Source organism: Lissotriton vulgaris, unplaced genomic scaffold (assembly GCF_964263255.1).
Source record: "Lissotriton vulgaris unplaced genomic scaffold, aLisVul1.2 SCAFFOLD_490, whole genome shotgun sequence".
In the NCBI taxonomy this organism is placed as follows: Eukaryota; Metazoa; Chordata; class Amphibia; order Caudata; family Salamandridae; genus Lissotriton; species Lissotriton vulgaris.
Genome location: NW_028240828.1, coordinates 570478 through 592949, shown reverse-complemented (window position 1 = coordinate 592949; position 22472 = coordinate 570478). Strand labels below are relative to the sequence as shown.

General features: G+C 44.6%; 1 protein-coding gene across 1 annotated transcript in view; it reads left to right on the top strand.

Annotated features, from left to right (window-relative positions):
* The window catches only part of LOC147672520 (cAMP and cAMP-inhibited cGMP 3',5'-cyclic phosphodiesterase 10A-like), a 909783-nt gene that overhangs the window by 648303 nt on the left and 239008 nt on the right, over nt 1-22472 (top strand). The window contains exon 17 of the mRNA XM_086947973.1: nt 3739-3911. Within this exon, the coding sequence (XP_086804099.1) occupies nt 3739-3911 (173 nt within the window). The remainder of the gene's footprint in view (nt 1-3738; nt 3912-22472) is intronic.

The window sequence follows — 22472 nt, the reverse complement described above, 5'->3', positions numbered from 1 at the left end:
TGTGTCACTTCAAGATTTTTTAAACGCTCAAGCAAGATGGTATGATCAACAGTGTCAAAAGCGACACTGAGATCCAGCAGGATGATTGCTGCTGAGCCGCCCTGGTCTACCAGTCTCCTCGCCTCTTTTGTTACTGCAAGTAAGGCAGTCTCTGTCCCAAACTTAGGACGAAACCCTGTCTGGGACTCATGGAGTAGATTGTTTGATTCCAGGTAATGGACTAGAGTGGAGTTTGTGTCTTTCGGTCAGCTTACTCAACAAAGGAAGAAGAGAAATGGGATGGTAATTGGCCAGGTTGGAAGTATCTAGGTTTGGTTTTTTCAAAAGAGCTCTGACCTGGGCACATTTCCAGGCTGAGGGTACCTTTCCCGTGGTGATAGAGGCATGTAGGGTCTTCAGAATTACTGGGCAGATGGCTTCCGTAACTAGAGTAAGATGTCACAGAGGAGCCGGGTCCATAGGTGAGCCGGCAATTACCCTAGGAATAAGTGTGTTCAACGTCACCTTGTCTAACAATGAAAACTCCGCTAGCGAACACTGTGGTTCGGAGAAGGAACTCTTGCTGCTAGAGGCTGCCAACTCACTCCTGTGGGGAGGGAAGGATTGGGATATCAAATGAATTTTTTGATAGAAATATTTCGCCAGGTTATCACAGCTTACTTGTACATCGTCTGGGTGGGGGTGCTTTATGTGGTATAGTAGTGAAGGATTTACCAATACGAAAGATTTCTTTGGGTGAGTTCGCAGCTGCACTAATCTTCTCCTCGTAGAATGAGGATTGAGCGATTTCAATTTCAGCCTTCTAATTCCTTATTGCCTCTCTATAGACATTTTTCCTTTCATCTGCCAAGTTCTGTCTCCATCTCCTTTCTAGTTTCTTACAAACTTGCGTAAGTTCTCTTAATGTAAGGGAGAAGCAAGGTGCCAGCTTTTGTTTGCATTTCTTATAGGAAAGTTTTTTGGGGAGAAGTGTGTCCAGTGAGTTTTGAATCCAAAAATTAAAGTTACTATTTGCCCTTTCTGGATCCAGATCAGCAGAGTGGGTAGTGGCGGCTAAAGTTGTAGACCACCGGCTAGGGGACAAATTTGCCCATTTCCTTTCTAGCCTTGGACTAAAATTCTGCGAAGGAAGAGAGACTGCTGTTTCCCAAACCAGGGGAACTAGGGAATGATCAATCCAAGGGAGAGGGAGAGGGGAACGTACTGAGTTAGCCTGATCATTGCTAAGCACCGGATCAAGGAGATGACCCTTGACGTGCGTGGGGGCAAAACCTTGCTGCAGAATTTAGAGTGCCGAGAGGCTAGCTAGTCCTTTGCCATATGGTCAGAGGGGTTGTCCAGATGGATATTAAGATCACCTAGTACTGTGAAATTGGCAGGGGTTAGGGTTGAACCAGCAACAAAAGAGGGGAGTGAATTAGGAAACTGACCTAAGGGACCAGGTGGCGGTAGAGTAGCAGACCGAAGATAGTATTAGTAGGTGAGAGTTCTAAGGTAAAAGAAATGCTTTCAACGTCGGGTAGATCCTCCGAAGAGGACCGGCAACAGTAATTATCTTTAAAGATAATAGCCAGCCCTCCGCCTGTCTTGCGGTCCACTCTATGTATTAGGTACCCTGATTGCAGGATCTAGATGATGGCTGGTTCAGCTTCGTCCTGTAACCAGGTCTCTGTCAGGAATAGAATATCAGGTTTAAGATCTTCAATGAGGAGGGCCAGTTCGACTGAGTGTTTTGGGAGAGAGCGACAGTTTAAAAGAAATAATTTTAGAGAAGAGCCAGCCTCCTGGATAGCCTTACTATTAAGTTGGAACTTAAAATCGCAATAAGGGCAATTGACAGGACTATTAGCGGGGGGTCAGTGAGTGTAGGCACTTAGTGCCCGTGACTCCACGCAGGTTCAGTAGTGTCTGGGCGTTATACGCAAAAGTTTGTTGTTAACTGCCAGGGTTATTGGCCCCTGGTTCCGGCCGGGTGCAGACGGGGTCGCCTGTCTCTTTCAGATACACAAGTTACTTGTGTAACGATATATCTGTAAGAGACATTAGTTAGTGAGAGATTCCTTACCGCCCCACCCATCCTCTCCGTTCTGCGAACTGATTTCTAGGGTGAAGGCCATCCCTTTCAGGGCCCTGGTTTCAATGCACCAGTGGTCAGTATCTTGCATGGCTCTGCCTTCTTGGCACGTAAAGTCCTGTACAGAACTGACGTCAGCGCATGTGGGCACGTCTAAGTAGCTCCAGCGACGTCATCTCGGCGACTAAGATGCCAGCGACGTACGCGGAGCCGTACGACGACGCCTACCGACGTGTAGGGGTACTGCCGACGAAAAAACTTCTGGATCCAGTCTGACGTCTGGGGATATTCTAAGGTAAGGAATCTATCACTAACTAATGTCTCTTACATATATATTGTTACACAAGTAACTGATGCATTAGTCCTTGTATCTGCTCCACTCAAATCCTCTGTACACTTTAGGCCTTCTCCTTTGATGATTATCTGTGTACACAGGAGGGGGTAATAATGCGAAATTTCTTAATGCATCGCTCAAACACACTAGCAGCATTTCTGGAACAGTAGTACATGGGAGACATGCAGATGTTGCAATCTTATTACCTTTAAAGCCTGGTTTGTGCGAGGTCAGATGGCCTTGCAGATCTAAACATTGCAATAGTCCTGCAGTGTTTTAGAGAATGTAAAACTTTAGTTATCTTTTTGTTAGCAGGACTAAAGTCAATTTAAAGCTCTGAAAATGTCCGAAAATACTCTGGTGATCTTGCACACAAAGTTAACATTATCATTCAAAATATTTGTTTTCAAGGCCTTAAGACTGACACACACATGCTCTCTCTCTCTAAAAAGATCGCATTCTCAGTTTGGCATACAGTCAGGCCTGCTTTGGATGTAACATGCATGTATTACCAGGCAGGCCCTTCCACACACACACGACGCCCTATTCCCCAAAGTTCACTGACTGGTCGTGAGTTATTTCATGGACGAGTGACGCGCTAGATAGCACGACAGACGCAATGATTCTGTCCCGAAAGCAACCAAACGTTTTCAATGATTTCACTGTAAAGTGTACTCTGCTCTGAACAGCAAAGTGAACCTGATTGTGTGGAGGGTGGTAATTTCTCCTTTACTTTGTAAAGGTTCTCAAGATTTCCGAAAATGCCAGCGTAAAATGAGTGTCGAGTGGAATGTTTTGTCAACAGAGTTTTGTCAAAATCCTACCTGTAGAATATAAACTGGGAAAAATAATGTGCCCATTTGTATTGTAACAAACGTTTCATTAGAGCTTATATTGCTTGATGAACACCATTAAAATCATGATCCATAGATGTTATTTGCTGCAGGATAAAAAACTGGAAAATGATGGTAAAACTGTAGCACAAAATCTCTGTACATTTCTGATATCTATATGCACTCTCTAGAAACACAACTCTGAATCTGAAGATTGAGGATTGGGATGCAATGCAGCAATCACTGCTGGGAAGGGACCGTGATGGGCAGTCCATAAAAGGTTTTTGGTTGACTCCCCTTTCTGGGCACACATCCCAGAAGTGACACCACTTCCGGAATGGGACTTGCAGCCTATCACTTTTGAGTTTGATAGAAGCTATCCCTTTATTACAGGCGTGTGTTTTTAACAACTTAATTAGATCACGACTAAAATGACGGCAAAAAATGTGTCCTGTTTTGGGCTTATGCTTTTCACCTGTGTTTGTTTTTCCTCATAGCTGGAAGGGCACAATATCTTCTCTACACTGAACTCCACGGAGTACGAGCAGGTGCTAGAAATCATCCGCAAAGCCATCATCGCAACAGACCTTGCACTTTACTTTGGAAACAGAAAGCACTTGGAAGAGCTGCATCAGGCGGGTTCCCTAAACCTAAACAACCAAGCACATAGGTAAAGGCTGCTAGTGAACAGCTAGAAAGCAATGCCACCTAGTGTTTACTTGCATGATTGCTCTACTTCGTAAATTATTTTTCCTCATTTAGTAACGCCTGCTTCTCGTGCATTTTGAATTATTTAGCTTTGATCATACTTTCTAATATTGGGTTAATGGGCACAGTCTTTCTGTAGATTCCTCTTTCCTGGCAGACTAGAACTCTGGTGACCCCAATAGTAAATCTAGCTGCATTATCGCAAGTGACATTCCTTTGAGCACAATGTAGCACCCTGTGCATTCTTTACTTTCCATTCTCTTTTCTGCGCCACAAGTTCATGGAACTACTAAGATGCTTCATAATCCTGTGTAATTGTAAGTAAGTATATTCTTCTTGTTTGCAGGCTCCCTCACAGACAGTTATCCAAAACCAGGCTCTTAAATATGTGTTTAATAATGCACAGCAATGCTTAGTGTGGTTTTTGGGTCTCTCTGTCTCTTCCCCAGTAATGCCTGTGCTGTTTAGTCAAGTAAGGGTTTGGGGTACTATGAGGTTCTCATTGGGTGTTCCATTCTCCGTGTTCTATTCCTCATTCACTCCAAGTAAGGGATACCTCGATCACAGTGGCATATTTGCAGATATAACCTGCAACCAGAACTGTCTATCTCAGTTGGTGTAAGAGAACTATTCCTCAGTGTCCGACAGATCGTCTATAACGAAAAAGGAATACAAGCCCAAACATAGGAGTTAGAGTAACTAAAGCATAAACAAATATTTGTGTAGGGCTGGCATCCACATGGTATGAAGCCTGGTGGTAAAGTAGTAGTGTTCCATGTAGAAACATAACACTTAACTTCCTATCTAACTCATCAGATGCCCTGGAAGTTCAAATATTATGACTCCTCTGTCTGTCTTAGCGAGAGGACTACTGCTGTATTTCAGTTTTGCTACTACCTCTAGTAAGCTTCTGTACCAGAAATGGCTACTCTTATTCTTCCTGTGCTATGGATTGGCACGTCTCTCTGTTCCACAACTCTCCATTGCTTTGGGACAGTACCTCAGGAGTCTCATTTCCCTTTCTGCATTCTGTTGCTTTTATTTGTTGCGGTCGTCCAGTTGGAATCTGACTTGCTCCTTGTTGTTTGAGATGTACAAGAAATAATTAATGTATTTTATATTTTGTTTGGAAAGAATTAAAGGCTTACATTTCATGAGTGATTTTTCAGGTAGTGTAAGCTTAGACAGGAAAGCAGTTGAAATGAATCCGTAAAGGGGTCATGTGGTCAGAGCTCTTGGCTCCCAAGAATTGGGACGCTGCTTATTTTGAGGATGCCTGATGAGTGAGCTAAGATTGATTTGGAAGGCTCTACCACTATCTGTAAGTCGCCTGGGCAAATGGGTGGCAAGAGCTTTCACAGAGTGTGAAGTTGCCATGAAGTTATTTTAGTAGTTTTGGTGAAATAGTTACGAAACGAGGAAGGCAGTAGTGCAAAATAAAACCAAGAATTCTTTTTAAGGAAGTGCCGAGAGGTGAAAGTAAATGTCCACAAGGTCAGATAGTAGATGAATGACCAGGAGAGATGTGACAACATTCTGTTTTGTAAAGGTTAACTTAAGATAAAGAAGTCCATCAGTCGAGTTCTGGAAGATTTATCGATGAACAATGAAGTCATGCCCGCATACAGTACATCCTACTTGTTACATGTTTAGATGTAAAATAGTTGAAGCCAGTATCCTCTCTTGGTGGGGTGCAGTATTGTAGTGGGTGGAGGGCAACCTAGGGGATCCAGACTTTGCAGTGTTCCAACAAGGAAAGGCAGGAACCAGCCTAGTGCCCTTACTCCTGCACCCACACACATCTCAAGTTTGCTTGGCGCAAGACACCATGATTTATTGCATCAAAAGCTGCTTTCAGTTGAGAGGACTAGTAGACCTGTATTACCATCATCCGTTTCATCCCATACCAGCAAAGCTCCATCCTGGTCTGAAGCCAGTCTGGTAGGATCTAAAGATGCATTGTGCTATTGTAGTAGCAAGGATGGTGTATGTTCTACACGAGGTACTTTCTGCTTCCTAAATGTTTTCTTTGTCCTACACTAGATCTCATGAGAGTGACCAGATATGTCAAACATGAAAAATTAATTGCTGTCTCTTTGGTACAGATTGGAATGGTCACTCTGACCATTCGGGGGACAATCCCTAATTATAATCCCATCTTTCTCGTGGCACACTGCTGGCTTTTGAATCGCTAGACACATAGAAATAAATTAGCTCACTCCAAAAGACATACACTTGTGATTCCCTGGATTTTAATTAGCATTAGGAGATCCTCCCACATCCCTTCTTACCCAGTTAAATCAATAGGGGATATACTGAGTGACACCAGCTGTATGTCTATTTATTTATTTATTTATTGAAAAGTTTTATATAGCGCGAACAAGACCCGTGGGTATCGGAGCGCTTCCCATAAAAGTATGATAGAAATATTAACAGGATGATAACCATTGAATAACATAAAGATATGAGGTAGATAATTATATAGTTTTGGAGAGTCCTTAGGTACTAGCTTCCATTTAAGGTATTCTTTTACACTACGCAGTAATTATAAAGCATGCAATACTAACATTTAAGTAACTAACTTCCATTCGTGTTATTCTTTTACAATAAGCAGCAGCTATAAGCATGCAACACTAACATCAGTCGATTTCGACAAATGAATGAGGTAGGAGGTTATATGGTTTCGGGATGTGAGATAACTATAAACATTCACTTTGCCATGAGGTAGCATTTGGTATACAGTTTAATCACCGGGGAAGTCTGCCGTTTCGATCCATAGATTATCTTTCATCTAATTCACGTCGATCCTTCTCTTTCTGATGACGTGAGTGTTTTGTTTAAGGACAGAATTAGATCCCAAAGTGATCCATTAGCTTCTCTATGTGAGGTATTTACTCATTAGGAAGCTCTTCGCTTCTCGCTTGAAATTTAAGGTATTAGCGTTCTTCCTGATACTTGGAGGGAGTGAGTTCCAGATTCTGGGGGCAGCTCCTGAAAACGCTCTGTCATAAGTTTTTTTCTTTCTAAAGATGGCTGGACGCAGCAAGAACTCCTTGGCACTCCTAGCTGGTCTGTTGCCTCCTCGATTTTCTTGTGTAGGTATCCAGGAGTATTGTGGTGGAGCGCTCTATGGGTGAAACATGCTATCTTTAGTTGAATTCTCGCCTCATAGGGTAGCCAGTTCAATGCTTTCAAGTGCGGGGATATGTGTCATATTTTCTTGATCCAGAGACGAGTCTCGCTGCAGCTTTGAGGCAGGCTTTTAGTGGTGCTGTGGAAGTTTTTGGTAAACCCGCTAAGGTGGTGCAACCGTATTCAATCCTAGAGATGACTAAGGATTGGATTGCCAGTTTCCTTTCTCAGAGGGAAAGGTCAACCATGTTCAATTGATTGGCTCACGGAAATTACAAGCATGTAGAACAAGGAGGTGAAGCAGGCCTCCGCATCTGTATTCGGATTCTCTTGAGGGGTGGATACTAGCACTGACTCATTCTTTGATTATTAATGACTAGCAGCCCGTCCCGAGTTGTCCGGGGATGAAATAGAATGTGTGCAATAGTTGTAATAGGCAAGGTACATTTATTTAAAGATTTCAAGATATACAACATTTTTAGTTTAATTAGAATCTGGACGGAGAATAAATTGGTCCGCTTTAACCCCGCCTTGCTTTCTTGGAAGTATTTCCACCCAACATTTAGCAGTAATGCCGCGTGAATGCCGCGCCCCGCGAATGCCGCGCCCATTGCCACGACCCTCTCAGAACGCCCATTTTTTTTGCTTTTATTTAGCAGTAATGCAGCGTGAATGCTGCACCCCGTGAATGCTGCGCCCATTGCCACGCCCCTCTCTCAACGCCCATTGTTTTGGCTTTTATCAGTAATTGCGCGTGAATGCTGCGCACCGTGAATGCCGCGCACCGTGAATGCTGCGCCCATTGCTGTTTGCTGTTTGGTCACGCCCCTCTCACAACGCCCACGCCCACAAAGGAGTACTGTATTGCCACGCCCATCGTTGACAGCACAACGCACACGCCCAGAAGGGACTACTTTACCCCTAAGGTTATTTTACTTTGTAATGTTTATGGTGGGCAGCTGTATAGCCTATGTTTATCTGCTGCAACTGTCCTTTCCAATGCTGTGTTGGGTGTTGTGATTGGTGCTGTACTTCTTGAGCTTACCCGACTCAAAGGTTTGGGCTCTCTTTATAATAGTAGTATGGATATACAAGTGTTGAAAACTTTGCTAAAGGAACACATTGAAAAAGTTTATACTTATCAACTAAGCTTATCCATAATATCCCTTCTCCCCTCTTGGTATACTCTTAAGAAATTCCTGAGCCTGATAAGGTGAGATTCTAGAGTCATTTTAAAGGTTGTATTTGGTGGGGGTGATAGCCACGATAATCCATTACCATGAGTATTCTAGCAGGCGTCTCAGGTCCCTGATCAAGGGTTTTTATTGCTTCTTAGACCAAATGTGCAGTGGGCTAAAGCTGAACTGATGCACAACCGCTATTTTGAAGGGACTTACCCCAGGAAAAAAAGCTTTTCATCAGGTGTCCTCTGCACCATACCTTAAATCATCCCTCCATGACTTTAATATTTTCCTCTACTCCATAGTCTGCAAAGCCTGCAGCACACTCCCTTAGCATTCCAGCAGTTATCCTGTACTAGGCACAGCTGTTAGCCTCTGTAGGCGCGTTGGTCACTTTAGTCTAATTAGACCTTCCTTGTGTATGCTCTTTGAGCCAATACACAGCTTCTCGTTTCGTCTTTTGACCTTAAAGACTGTCTTCCTCATTACAATCATTCTATGAGTGAGTTTCAGGCACTGTTGGTGCAACCTCCCTACTCCTTTTTTCTGGACGAACTGGCTCTGAGGAATCGAATGGCCTATTTTCTTAAAGTTGAGACTCCTTTTCACCTTGGGCAATAAATCAATCTCCCAGCATTCTTTGCCCCTCCTCCCCCTTTGATTGAGGAGAGGAGGCCCCATTGATTTGGACCCCAAAAGCGCTTTAAGCGTTTACATCCTGGGCCCTCAGATGGTTTATCAGCTTTTTATGGGGTTCTCTGGTGAAAACAAAAGGGAAGGCTGTTAAAACAAGCATTGGCATAGCCAATAGGTCTCGCCTTTGGGCCCTTAAGTGTTAAGAGAGAGCTATTGGCTTTGGCAATGTGTTTAAGCGATGGTTGCTGTGCTCCCACTTGTGTCTTTTCAACTCAAGGGTGTATCTCGTAAAGTTAATCATACCTGGAGCAGAGATTCTCCTATTCAAAAGATCTTTTCTGAACGTGGGCATTTAAAGTGTAGACTGATGCCTGTATTAGCATGCACATCATGAAAATTGTGAGTGATCTTACAAATGAAAGTGAATGGTGGTTGAACTTTTCCGCATGCTATCCATGCCCGTATTTGAAATCATTATTGTCGTTTTTCCAATGAGATTTTATAATTCCCACTTTAACAGAGCCGAATGCTTGCCCCATTTTAATCGCCATCCCGCGAAGGTGCTCACGTTGACTGTTATTACAGTGTTTGCATATACATACTAAAGAAAGCTGAGTTCTCTCCAAAGTAAAAGTGAATGTTAACCAAGCTTTTAGTTTTTGTGAGTCAGCCTTCCCGCGAAGTTTTTCACGATAACTGTTACTGCCATATTTGCGTGCGCATAAAAAAGAGTGCTGAGTGCTCTCAGAAATGAAAGTGAATCCTAACCGAGAATGCTACACTTCTTATTTAGTATATCCGTGCCTGTGTTCAAGTAATTCAAGAGCCGCTTACCGTCTGGATGTTTTTATTGCCGATTCAAACATCACCACAATTATCCGCCATACTATTTGCAGTCCAGCGAAGTTGTTTATCCACGTGATTAGGTTGGTATTTATTCAATAGAAATAATCACACATGGAGCGGGGCAGGGAGGAGCATAAAACAGGCAGTAAAACCAAATAAGCAGGAAAGTGTAAGATAAAGCACGGTGCTCGTAAAACAGGCACTGCGCTGAAAGTTTAAGTATGTTCCGGGTAATTAAAACAAGAAAATGAATCAATTTGCATGAATATGCGAAAGCAGGGGGAGGGGGAAAACAGTATGGGTATATACATTCTCATCATTAGGGATATTCTTGTTAAACAAGCATTGGCACTCCACCGTTCTTGATTCGGTTCAGCATGTCTGGAGCAGATGCGAAGGCCGATAAAAATGAAACACAAGTGCCAATATATCAGTGTAATAATTATGTGCTATCACTGCATTGCTACACACGTATACGGTTTCAATGGCGAAACCTTTTGGCCGTGCCAATGCTTATTTCTTGGAGCAGTCCATGAGCGCACGTGTCGCTCATGTGCTTATTCCATCACCCAACCCCTCCAATCCCTGTCTCTCTCTCACCCGCACTGAAGTGCCCTCTCTCGCTTGTAAGTTTCTGTACCCCCCCGCATCGCTGTCACCCGTTTGCTTTTAGCCTCCTCCATCTCAGCTCATGTTGCCCTCTCTTGCACATGTGCTGCCCTCCCCCATACTCTCGTCCATTCATGTCTCTAGCTCACAGACTCTCCTCAACCTTGCACTATGTGCTTCTATCATCCACACACCTCAGACCCTCCTCCCATCCACCCCACTGCTTGCCTTTAACAAACCCGCTTCTCAAAACATTCTAAAACCTTTTTAAAAACGTGACGAGGCCGCACTAGTTTGTTGGCTCGTGCCTGGAAGAAAATCTATTGAGAGGTCCAACATTTCTCTACAACGGAGTCCCACTGGCTTTGCTAATGCGTATTTGGTCTGCAATCGGGAACGATCCTCTGAAGAAAGAAAGCCACGTTCACATTGTTCTCAGTGAGAAGCGGTTTCTCTGCACCTTTCATATGCTCCCTTACATACCCACACCCCGCACAAGGTGTGTAATCACAACAGAATGTTGCACTGCCAAAGTTATCACTGACCTCCTGTTAGTCTTCGGATGTGAGCCGCCATTCTGGTAAATGCTCGGAGTGTGAATTTACCGGAATTCAGCATACGTCACTCAGTTAAAATATAACCAACTGAAAACAGGGCGAGGCAAGCTGTGCACCGTGAGAGAGTTGCCCGTATAGAGTAAGAGTGATGTTATGCCCCAGCAGCTATAACTCGTAATCTGGCGCAACTCAATTAATGTTCACGTGCTACAAAAACAAGATACCACCATGTTAATATTCAGTTGGTGAGCTGGCTATTACAATGATTAACTGTATTTCCGTCAACGCTGCTATTTTACCACAGACAGCAGAAAGAAAACAAGCATCTATCAACAATGAGGGTCCATCCACTGCAATGCCTCCTTTTCAGCAAGGAGAACGAGGCAACAATGACCCACGCACACAAAATAAACAAGCACCGTTTCTACCCTACCTCCTCCACCGCCCAGGAACGTGCTGGAATGACGGCACAAACAAAACAAAAAAATAAAATAAAAGGGGCGGAAACGGATACTGAATCCCGCCCCTCCAGGACTCCCTGACCTGCCTCATGTTTGCCAAGGCAATATTTCTGAAAATATTGTCGTGCTACCGTAAGGCAGGCCATGGAGTCCTCGAGAGGCGGAATAAAGAGCAGACAAATCTGCTAAACAGGAGCTTTTTCCAATGGCAGGCCTCCATTTCCAGAGGCCTGCCAATGGAAAAAGGGGGTGTGTTTTCACGCAGTACTGACATTCTCCTGTTCACAATAAGTCTTTGCCTCCAGCAGGGCCATGCCCTGCAATGGAGGCTTCAACCTAAAAAGGACTCTGTCGAGGTGGGTTTCCCTCTGCATTCAGATCTGCTACCCTCTTGCCAAAAAGCAGCCTCCAAAAGGAGTGAGAGCCTGTTTCACCAGGGCTAAGGCTGCTGCCACTGCGTTGCCATGCAGAATGCCTGCCCTTGACATCTTCCGGGATGTGACTTGGTTGTCGGTGTACACATTCAGAAGCATTACTGCCATGACAGCCAGGTCTGATTTGAATGACATTTCACCTGTTCAGTACTGCAGAACGTTTTGGTAGGTCCACTCTAGAGAACGCCCCCTTTGGGGAGTTACTGCTCTGGTGTCTATTCTTAAGTTAAAGGTCCGGAATCTGCAGATAGTTATCCATCAGAAAAATAAATCACTTCTTTTCAAGAATGGTCTTTCTGATGGCTACTCTATCTAACCTCAGATTCTTCTCCATTTTGTAGAGTGAGCTCTTTTTATCAGCTAAAAAGGTCCTAAGTTGGCAATCTGCTTAGTGACAGTTGGTTTTTTCAACTTTTGACCTCCAGCTTCCAGCTCAAGGTATTCCTTTCGGTGACTTTCAAAATGCCAGATAAAAAAGGATTGTTTAGGCCTTGTGAAACTTGTGGGAAATCTAAACTTTTCTCAGAAGATCCCCACTAGCAATGTCTTTATTGCCTCTACTCTGACCATAAACCCAGGGAATGCAAATACTGCCTAACCTTCTCGTCCAAGATTCTCAAGGATAGGGAAGGAAGACTGCTCCCCTGGCTCCAGAAAAAAAGCTGTTTCTGAATCTGGCTCTGAGACTGAGGACAAACCCCATTCTTCCTCCAGAAAAAGAAAAAGAATGCAGGCCCTCTTCTCAACAAGGGGACTCCAAAAGATCAAAATCACAGGAGCAGGAAAAATCTGAGGAGAAACACCACAAAAAACAGGTAGAAGTAGCTACAAACTCATCTTCTGCTCCAGTCTCTGCTTCTTTGACTCCTGTGAGGGATCTTTCTGCTTGTCCGTCGACGGGTTCCTTGACTAGAGCTACCGCTGGTGGTAGACCTGAAGTGACCTCTTCGCCAGTGATGGCGACAAAGTTGAAGATCTCAACATCGACGGCTACCTCATCGACAGGACCACAGTTGACTTTGAAAACTGCGTCATTGTCGATGAGACCTTCATCAACGAGAATTTCTCAGTCTACCACCGCTCCATCGACAACACTGTCCTCATTTCCGCCAATGGTGGTGGTATCAGCGTCAACGTTTCCATCAACGGGCCCGTCAACGGGAGAAAATATCCATTTGCGACCTTCAAAAATACAGGATTTTTCAAAGATATCTCCTTTGCCTCCAGCAAGTCGGCTTGACTTTCAGGAGTCTGAAGATGATTGTATGTTTGGCCCTGCGTATAGTCCTTCTCAACTAAAGGTTAAGTGTCAGGCATCTGAGCATGAAGACGTAGAAGACAATGACCCTTCCTTTCACTTAGCAGGAGAGTATTCATTTACTGATATGGCTACTGCCAGAATCTTTTCAAGAATGTTATCCCTATGACAAAGAAGATTCTCACCATTTTAGAGAAGCATCTATTAACATCCCGGTATCGTTGGGGACAGACTTGTATCATATGTTAAATGATTATTACAGACACTGTCCTGAGGCTAATGCTCCGCAACATCCTCCGCCTCCTCAACATGCCCCTGTAGAGTGCGCAGGACAAGTAACACCTAAACCCACAAGGGAAAAGGTTTTGCCTCCTCCAATTATTATTGCTGACGATACTCAATGTGGACCAACAACAAGTAGAGGAAGGAGAGGAGAGGATGCACACTGATATTGACACCCAGGATGAATGGGATTATTAGTTCCCATGCAGTCATCTCCTATCCCTTCTCCAACAGACTCTCCCCCTGCTGGCATTGGGAGCTTTCATTATCTGCTGGAACGCACATCGAAGCGCCTTGATCTGTCTATGCCAGTTAAACAAACTGAGTGTTTCTTGTATGATTTTAAGCCAGGCACTCAGCGATCCATTGATAAGTGTGGCTCAAATCCACCTGAGCGACTTACCTCACTCATCTATCACTAACAATTAAATAATTCAGCCAGGCAGTGGAGAAGAGTTAGACACATATTTATTCAAATAATATTCATCTGCAGATGGGCCCTGTCAGTTCTACACCCTAGAGAGTGCATCGAGAGGACTGAGGACTCTCCTCACAGCAATACAATATAACATAGCATGGCAGCGTAAAACCACGCCCAGACTGGAAAAGTACTGGGCTCAGCAGAGGGAGAGCAGTGAGCTCATGCATTGGGCATCTGCACCTGCGAAGGCTATCCTGTTATCTTCCCTTCAAGGACACAGAGCCGAAGCTCTGAGGAAAGAAATGCTGAAACAGGGACTTTCTGCTCATAAGGGAGGGGGGAAAACTGTACCATGAGACATTGGAGCTGCAGAGCAAATGTCAGCATTAGAAATCTGCCTGTCATAGGCAAGCTTCTTGTTATTATAAGAAAGTATACAAAATTATCAACAATGGGACCCTAACAGATAGAAGGCAATGTACTACAGCAAGTCTTCTAACTTAGAAGGCAAAAATAAGACAAAAGCTTAACCATTACAGAAACCGTTCTATCCAAATGAAGCTTGCATATAAAGAAAAATAGCTCAGTGGGTTGCAGCACATGAATAATAGGCTGTAACTGCATATTAATTTATGACACATTAGGCTAACATATGTACAACATCATTAGCAGGAAAATTACAATCTATCCCCATAGAGCAATTCTATTAGTGGATTACTTAAGGCAAGAAGGTCTTAAACTGACGAGGGCACCAGAATCCATCCCAGTGGTGATACTGAAACTAGACAAGAAGTACAAAGCTCCTGTTAATTCACCTACCTGCCTAATTGGTAATTCTAGGCCGGATTCTGTAATTATGCAGGCGGCACGAAGAAGAGCGAAAACCCGTCATTTCAGTATTTCCGGCACTTTCGGAGAAAGAAGGTCGCCAGCTGGAAAACATCGGAAAAAGGTTTTCCGCTCTGGAGGCTTCCTCTATTCTGGAAGGTATAACCGACAGATGTAGTTGGACCGATCTTCACTACTTGAACATCTTCCTGAAGATAAGCAAAGGAAGCAAGGGATATCTTATCGGAAGGAGAAAGAGCTTCCACTGAGATTATAGAGATTGTTATGGATATCTCTTCTACTTACTTTCGTCATTTGGCAGGAGCATTGGTGCTGTGATGTCAGGGGTGGCTGAAGGCGACTAGCTTTCATCCCGAAGTTCAGGCTCAGGTGTTAGAAATGCCTTTTGATGCTAGTGCTTATTTGGCACTCATGTAGATGAAGCCCTTCAATCTATAAAGAAAGACAGAGACACTGCTAAATCCTTAGCAACGAGGCAACAACATCGTTTTCCAGTTCTTTTGGGGCAGAGTTCAAGGGCAGTATACACCTAGACCGCAGTTCCAACAGCGGTTTCAACATTACCCTCAAAGCATCTATAAAACTTATAATCAACCTTTCAGGTTTAGCACTGTATCGTCCTATTCACGGCCCACTGGTCATAAAAGGCAGCATTCTGCTGGAAGATGGCAGGAATTGAACACAATTTGATTGGAAAAAAGGTCAGCACTGGGCAAAAGTGCTAATTATTTATTTGTGCTGCAATTATATCATAGATATACAAAAAGTGATTATGCTTCACACATATATATTGCAAAAATATATCTTTTTTTATTATTTTTTCTCCTCACAAAATTTATGGTTGATAACAAAATGTTAAAAAAGACGCACATAGGGTTTGGGTCACATTGGCTTGCACGATAGCAAACGTAATATTGCACAGCTCTGGGGTGCTTCTCGTGCGCCTCGGGTGGGGAAGTGGATGGAGGACCTCGACTGGTGTATGTTTCCGGAGAGGTCTGTGTATGTGTCAAGGGGCGACCCCGCAAGTGGGGCAAGATCTGGGATGCCTGGAACGCCTACCGGGGTGATATCTGCACGCCACCTGATGTGGATCCAGACAGTGAGGAACCGGAAGACACCTAAGTCTGTTAACCACAATCTTTGTACTTATTTATTTATATCTATGGAGGTCTATGTTCTCGCTATATACATTTGCAGTCACTCAATGCGCTCTGGTCGGCTTTACGTTGTGTAATGTTTTTTATTATTGCTTAATAAAAAGATGTTTAAAAAAAAAAAGACGCACATATATACAGTATTGAAGTCATTTGTTTGAAAAAACCTTCACAAATCTTTTTCCATATGAATATAACCACACAAAGAAATTGACAAGAATATCATAATTTTTTAACCCCTTCGGCGCTGGTGACGGAACCGCTCCATCACCAGCCTAGGTCGCGTTGTGCTGGTGACGGAGCGGTTCCGTCACGGTTCGCTCAGCGCGGCGCTGATTTCGCGCCTGCGCGGCGCGTTCTATTGAGCGGGCGGAGCCATGATAGAACCACTCTGTCACAAGCGCAGCGCGGCCGAGGCTCGTGACCGAGCGGTTCCGTCACAAGTACGGGAGCGCCGCACGGCCCCCCCTCCCCACTAGCGCTGCGGCGGAATAGCCGCCGCAGCAAAGGATTTAAAGTGCAATGAAATAGTCGATACAACCCTGAAACTAAATGTCAATTCCAGATATCTTAAGAGAAACACTGGTTATAAGACATGGTTGTCACCAACGCGTTTCGGTATATAACCTTCCTCAGGGTGTTCCTACTAGTGGCATACTAAAACAGAAAAAGAGGCAACTTAGCCAAGACATATATACATAATACAAATGCAAAGAGCACTAACTAAATTAATATAACATGCAAAAGATTGCAAACCCCACCTCCCCACATGACTCAGGTTTCTGAAGGCACAAGGCCAACAGTAAGGCCATTCTACTGCACTTGCATCCAGGTGCACTAACATACCCATACATGTTCAAACATCACATTCTTCCAAACAAACTTATGTGAAGAAGTTGTACTGATTGGCACTATCCTATGTGCGGTTGTCTGTAAAGTCCTATCCTTGATTAATGACTGAAGGGACTTATCATTTGTTGATAGACCGAGATTTCTGTATAAATACCCAAGAAAAGGTTCAACAGAACAATCTAGATTTAACTTACCAAAAACGTTTTATGCTTTTGATTTCTTTTCTTGTATCATGCTTTCATTGGTTCTATTCAAACTGATCTGATTATAGGGCAATTCACTATCCAGACATCTAAAAATTGATTGAAATGATACTGTCAATTTTTTTTTTTAATTCATCATAATCCACCAAAAACTATATTTCCTCTCAACAAGAGTGCTACAAATAAAGCCTTGTCTGCATTAACGCTTACCTAAGTCATATGTCAGATGGCGTTACCAATATTTATATGTTCAGGCCTCCTTGTCGTATTCTCCTTAAATTTTCTTGATGGAGTTCTATAATTTTGTAGCTGTAACAATATTGTTAGAGCGGATTAGCTATCAATTAAAATTGCAGGGTGTGCTCCAGTAAAGGATTTGAACACAAGGCAATCAGTCTTACCAGGCCACTGCATTCCCACAATTTGATCCAACCTGATCAAACTTCTTAAAAAATGGATGTCCATCTCATCGGACAAATGGGTTTTAGTTATCTTTCATCAGGGCCACACCCTGGAGTGTGTACAGCATCCTCCAACTACCCCTCCTCCGAAGGTACCTCTTCATCATCTACCAGATCTCAAGAGGGAAATAAAAACTCTTCTTTCTAAACGCGCCATAGAAAAGGTACCCTTACATCAGCCCAATCAGGGGTTTTATTCCCATTTCTTCTTAAACAAAAAGAAAACAGGGAAACGGAGGCAGGTCTTGGACCTCCGGTTGCTGAACAAATTCATCAAAAACCAGTCATTCAAAGTGCTGTCTCTGCAAGAAATCGGTCTTCTTATGGAAAAAGGGGATTATGTGTCATCTCTCAATCATCTCAATGCTTATTTCCACATCCCCATTCATCCCAGGCATTGAAGATATCTCAAGTTTAAAGTGGCAGGGCGCCATTATCAGATCAGAGTGCTTCCCTTATGTTTAAAATCGGCCCGAGGGTCTCCATCAAATGCATTGCTCCAATAGCTGCTTTTCTGAGACGTTCAGGTCACCAGGTATTTCCCTACCTAGTGACTGGTTAATAAAAGCGACTTCATTTCAGGCAGCCACAAGCTCTATTCAAACTTGCCGGAATCTTTTCCAGTCTCTAGGTATTCACCTCAATCTAGAAAAAATTTCTCTCATTCTTTCCTAGGAGCTTGCATCGATACAAATCTCGGCAAGGCATTTCCTACTCCCGAAAGGGTCTTGCATCTCCAGGATAAGACACGCCTTATATAATAATCAAAAAGGTCAGTTTCAGTCAGACAGTACAAATCAATTTCTGTGGATGATGCCCTCATGCATTCAACTAATTCCCAATTGTAGTCTTCGTATGCGCTCACCGCAGGAGCAACTGGGCACTCAATGGGTTCAATCCAAGGGGTCATTCAACGACATGGTCCAAATCTCGACGACTATGAAAACTGCAATATCTTGGTAGAAGACCAAGGAAAACCTTACTGATGGTCTTTCTTTCATTAACTCAACTCCTCAGATCGTGATGATTTTGAATGCGTCCATGGCTGGTTGGGGGTCTCACCTCCAAGAGCTTCAGGTGCACGGAAAGTGGTCCAACCAGGAGTCAAAATGTCAATTAAACTGTCTAGAGTTGAGAGCAGTATTCTTGGGCCTGAAAGCCTTCTTGCCTCAGATTCAGGGATCTCCAGTTCTAGTCCAGACGGACAACACTACCACCATGTTCTATCTCCCAAAACAGGGTGACACGAGATCTCAAGCTCGCTCTCTTCAAGGGCAGCAGATTTGAGAATGGCTTCTCCTCAATCAAATCTCACTACGAGTGGAGCATGTACCAGGGTTACAAAATCAGTGAGCCAACTCTCTCATCAGGGTGTCCCACCAATGCCACGAATGGGAGTTCAACAACCAGATTTTGCAGATGGTCTTTCGGTCCTGAAGTCCCCAACATTAGTTGTGTTCGCTACATACCTTAACAAAAAGTGCCCCTTTTTACGCAAGCAGAACTCCTCAACCGGGATCGTCGGCGCTTCCCTGGACAGAAAAATTTGCCTAAGCCTTCCCTCCAATTTCCTCTCATTCCTTGCGTACGCCAAAAAATGAAACTGGAGTCGTGCTGCCTCATTCTCATCGCTCCCGGTTGGGCAAGGCAATTTTGGTTCACAGATCTACTTCGCCTATCAGAGTGCGCTCCGATTCTCTCTCCTCAGAGAGAGGATCTTCTTTACATGGACAAGGGGAAAGTGATCTATCCTCAAATTCTCTCTCTTCGCTTGTCAGCTTTGCTCTTCACTTTGCTGAATTTGGGAATTTGAACATACCTAATGACTGCAAAGCAATTTTACAAAATTCTCGAGCTCCTTCCACGCTCAAGTGTTACTCTGCAAAATCAAAGATTCTGTGTATGGTGTATCGCTCATTCATTACATCCACTTTCATCCTCTCCAGAGCAAGTATTGCCCTATCTCTTGCACCTAGCCAAGGCAGTACTCTAGCATCCTTCATTAAGATCCACCTTGCTCTAATTTCTAGATACAGGTGACGTCTAGTTCAATCTTTGTTGTGGTCTCATAGACTTATAAAGACATTTCTGAAAGGCCTCTTCAGGGCCTACCCACAGGTTAATTCTCATCCAGTGCTGAGGCAATTAAATACAGTTCTGTCGCAAATAATGCATTCCCCATTTGAGCCTATACACAAATATGACTTAAAATTTCTCTCTTGGAAGGTCGCCTTTCTCTTGGCCTTTACGCCAGCCAGACTTATCCTCGAAATTCAAGTATTCACTATAAAGTAACTATCTCATCAATTTCTGGCAGACTGACATACAAATCCTTCTCTCATACCAAAATTGCCATCAACTTATCCCCTCAATGAGCCTATAATTTTGCCTACATCTTTTCCAAATCAGTCCTCGGTGGCGGAAAAATCTCTCCATTCGCTGGACATCAAACGCTGTTTGAAATTTTATCTGCAAAGAAAATATCCTTTCGTAAGTCTTAACTCCTGATTTTTTTACTCTGCTCCCAGAAAGGGACTTGCCCTAACTAGGGTCAGTATTGCTCGGTGGGTCACTTCAACTATTGTCTTCTGCCACAAAAAGGCTGGACATCCATTGCCTGCAAGGGTGAAGGCCCATTCAACGAGAAAGGTCGCAACCTCTTCAGCCCTGTTTGCAGGGGCTTCTCTCCGTGACATATGCAGGGCAGCAATGTGGGCGAGGACGCACATGTTCACAGAGCATTACTGCCTGGATGGTCGGAAGAAGGCAGATATAGCCTTGGGACAAGCTGCACTTCGTCATTTCTTTACCTAAGGTAGGCGGCTTGTAGCCATCCCGGTTTCTTTATTTACCTATTTGTTTATTCCTGTATATCTATTTGATTGTTATTATTACTTGTATTAAGAGAATTCTGATTATATATGTTTTTCTCTGGTGCTGTCATGGTGGGATTGTTTGCCTTCCAGCCTTCATTATTACTTCTTTTTATCAATATACTGCTCTTTAATCTGATTCAAGCATGTGCATCTATAAAATATAAAAAGCTGGAGAAAAACAAGTTACTTACCTGTACACTGTGGTTCTCCAGTCTTGATATATTTTAAAGATTTACATGCGACCCGCCCTCCTCGCAGGTTATGCTCACCATTTTACCTCAGAGTACTATATATATGATGAAATAATAAGGTTCTGTAGTAGGGGATCTCTGTGTATAGTCATAATCTAGTGAATAGTCCCGCCCATGTGCGTGGACCCCGGCAATCAAAAATAATCTCTTAAGTTGTCAAATCATGCAGAAACTGCAAAGACACTTAAGAGAGAATTTAAAGACAAATAATGCAGCCTATATCCACAGGCTACACTGTCCAGTACTTCAACTAGAAATTCCACCAAACATCACCACACACAACACATCCTGCCCAGTTTCTACCATAGAGAAACTTGCCTCCACCAGTAAAAGACTCTGGAATGATAGAGAGGAAGGCATGGACAGACAAGCCCCATAGGCTGCCATTATGTGGCTTAAATAGGATACTGTGCCTTTAAGAGAACTTTCCAGAACACTCTCAGTATCCCAGAATGCATAGCAGGTCCCTCTTACTTTCAGTTCTTTTTTCCGGCTCCTGCTAACAGGACCCTGGCATTGAGCTCTCCCTTATTTCAAGGATTCATTGGATTTTTGTCACTTTTTTGGATAAAAGTGTTTGAGTATTCTTTCTTGGTGCTTTTCTTCTCTCCTGTGTGTTGGTTCAGGCTTTTTAGGGCTCTAAAATGCCTGGTCTTTTCAACAAATGCCCAGCATGTGGAAGGAAGAAGGCCAAGAGTGATCCACACGACGTCTGCATCGTCTGTCTCCATGACACACATGTCCCTGAAGACTGTGACATCTGCCAGCAGTTTTCAGCAAGGACCCTGAGGGACAGGCTGAAGATTAGGCTTCAAGGCCTTGAAGGTCTGGGCAGGCTGGGAAGGTTCCCTCTGCCTCTGCTGAGGCCTCTGGGGGGCTCCCCATAGGCAGGAAGGCCAGCAAACGGTCCTGGTCTCCGTCAGCGTCGATTGCATCGACGACGACGTCGAGAGGGATGACGACGGTGTGTTCTCCATCTCCCCGGAGCTCCGGGTCGAGACTGCGTGAAGATTAGACGTCGAAGGGCTTGGACAGGCCGCCGTCGAAACCACCGTAGACGGCGTCTTCATCGTCATTGTCGACGTCGGAGTCGACCTATCGACGTCGAAGACGGAGAGACAAGCATTGGCGCTCGCCGTTGAGGCGACACCGCCGATCGCCGTCGAGACAATGGTCGGCGTCGAGGGGCTCCTCGACGTAGAGGACCTCGAGAAGGCTGAATCGACGCTAGTCGTCGAGGATGGAACGGTCGACGTCTCGGAGGCGGCGTTCGGCGTCAAGAAGGAAGAGGTCGACATCGCGGAGGCGGCGGTCAACGTCGTGGAGGAAGAGAACGATGTCGCGGAGGCGGCGTTCGACGCCGGAGTCGCGGAGGCGACGCTCGACGCCGGAAAAGCGACGCTCAGCGTCGAGAAGGAAGAGATCGACGTCTAGGAGTCGCTCCACCGCTCCTAAACGGCGCAAGAGGAGTTCTGGCGCCAGAAGTCAGGCTGGATCTAGTGGAGGACTCAAGAGGAAGAGATCGCCTGCTGAAGGGGCTGGGCCACAGTCCCCTTCGCCGAAGGAGTCACCGGGCTCGGTATACTCGATGGTGTACACACCAACTCGGACTAGGGCGCCCCCTCCTCCTGTACCTAAGGAGGACCCTCCCACCAACCCTCCACTTCCACCAGGCCGACCACTACCACCACTTTCACCGCATGGGCCTGCCTCTCGGTCGGTGATACCTCCGGTCCCTCCGCCGAGGTAGACGTCTTTACCTCCCCTGCCGACACTCCTAAGGGGACCCCGAAACCTAGACCCCAGGAGGAACCGAGGAAGACGCCCCCAAGGAAACCTGTGGAACGTCCACGGGCTGGGAGATCACGCTCTCGCTCTAGGAGGAAGGAGCGATCGCGCGACATATCGTCCACGAGGTCGAGACACCGCCATAGGAGGCACAGATCTCGCTCTCGCACGAGGTCCTCAGGGACCAGGGACTACTCTCCAAACTTGTCGGGGTCACCAGACACAAGGGTGTCTCCGATTGATGACCTGGTAGCGTTCCATGATGTTCT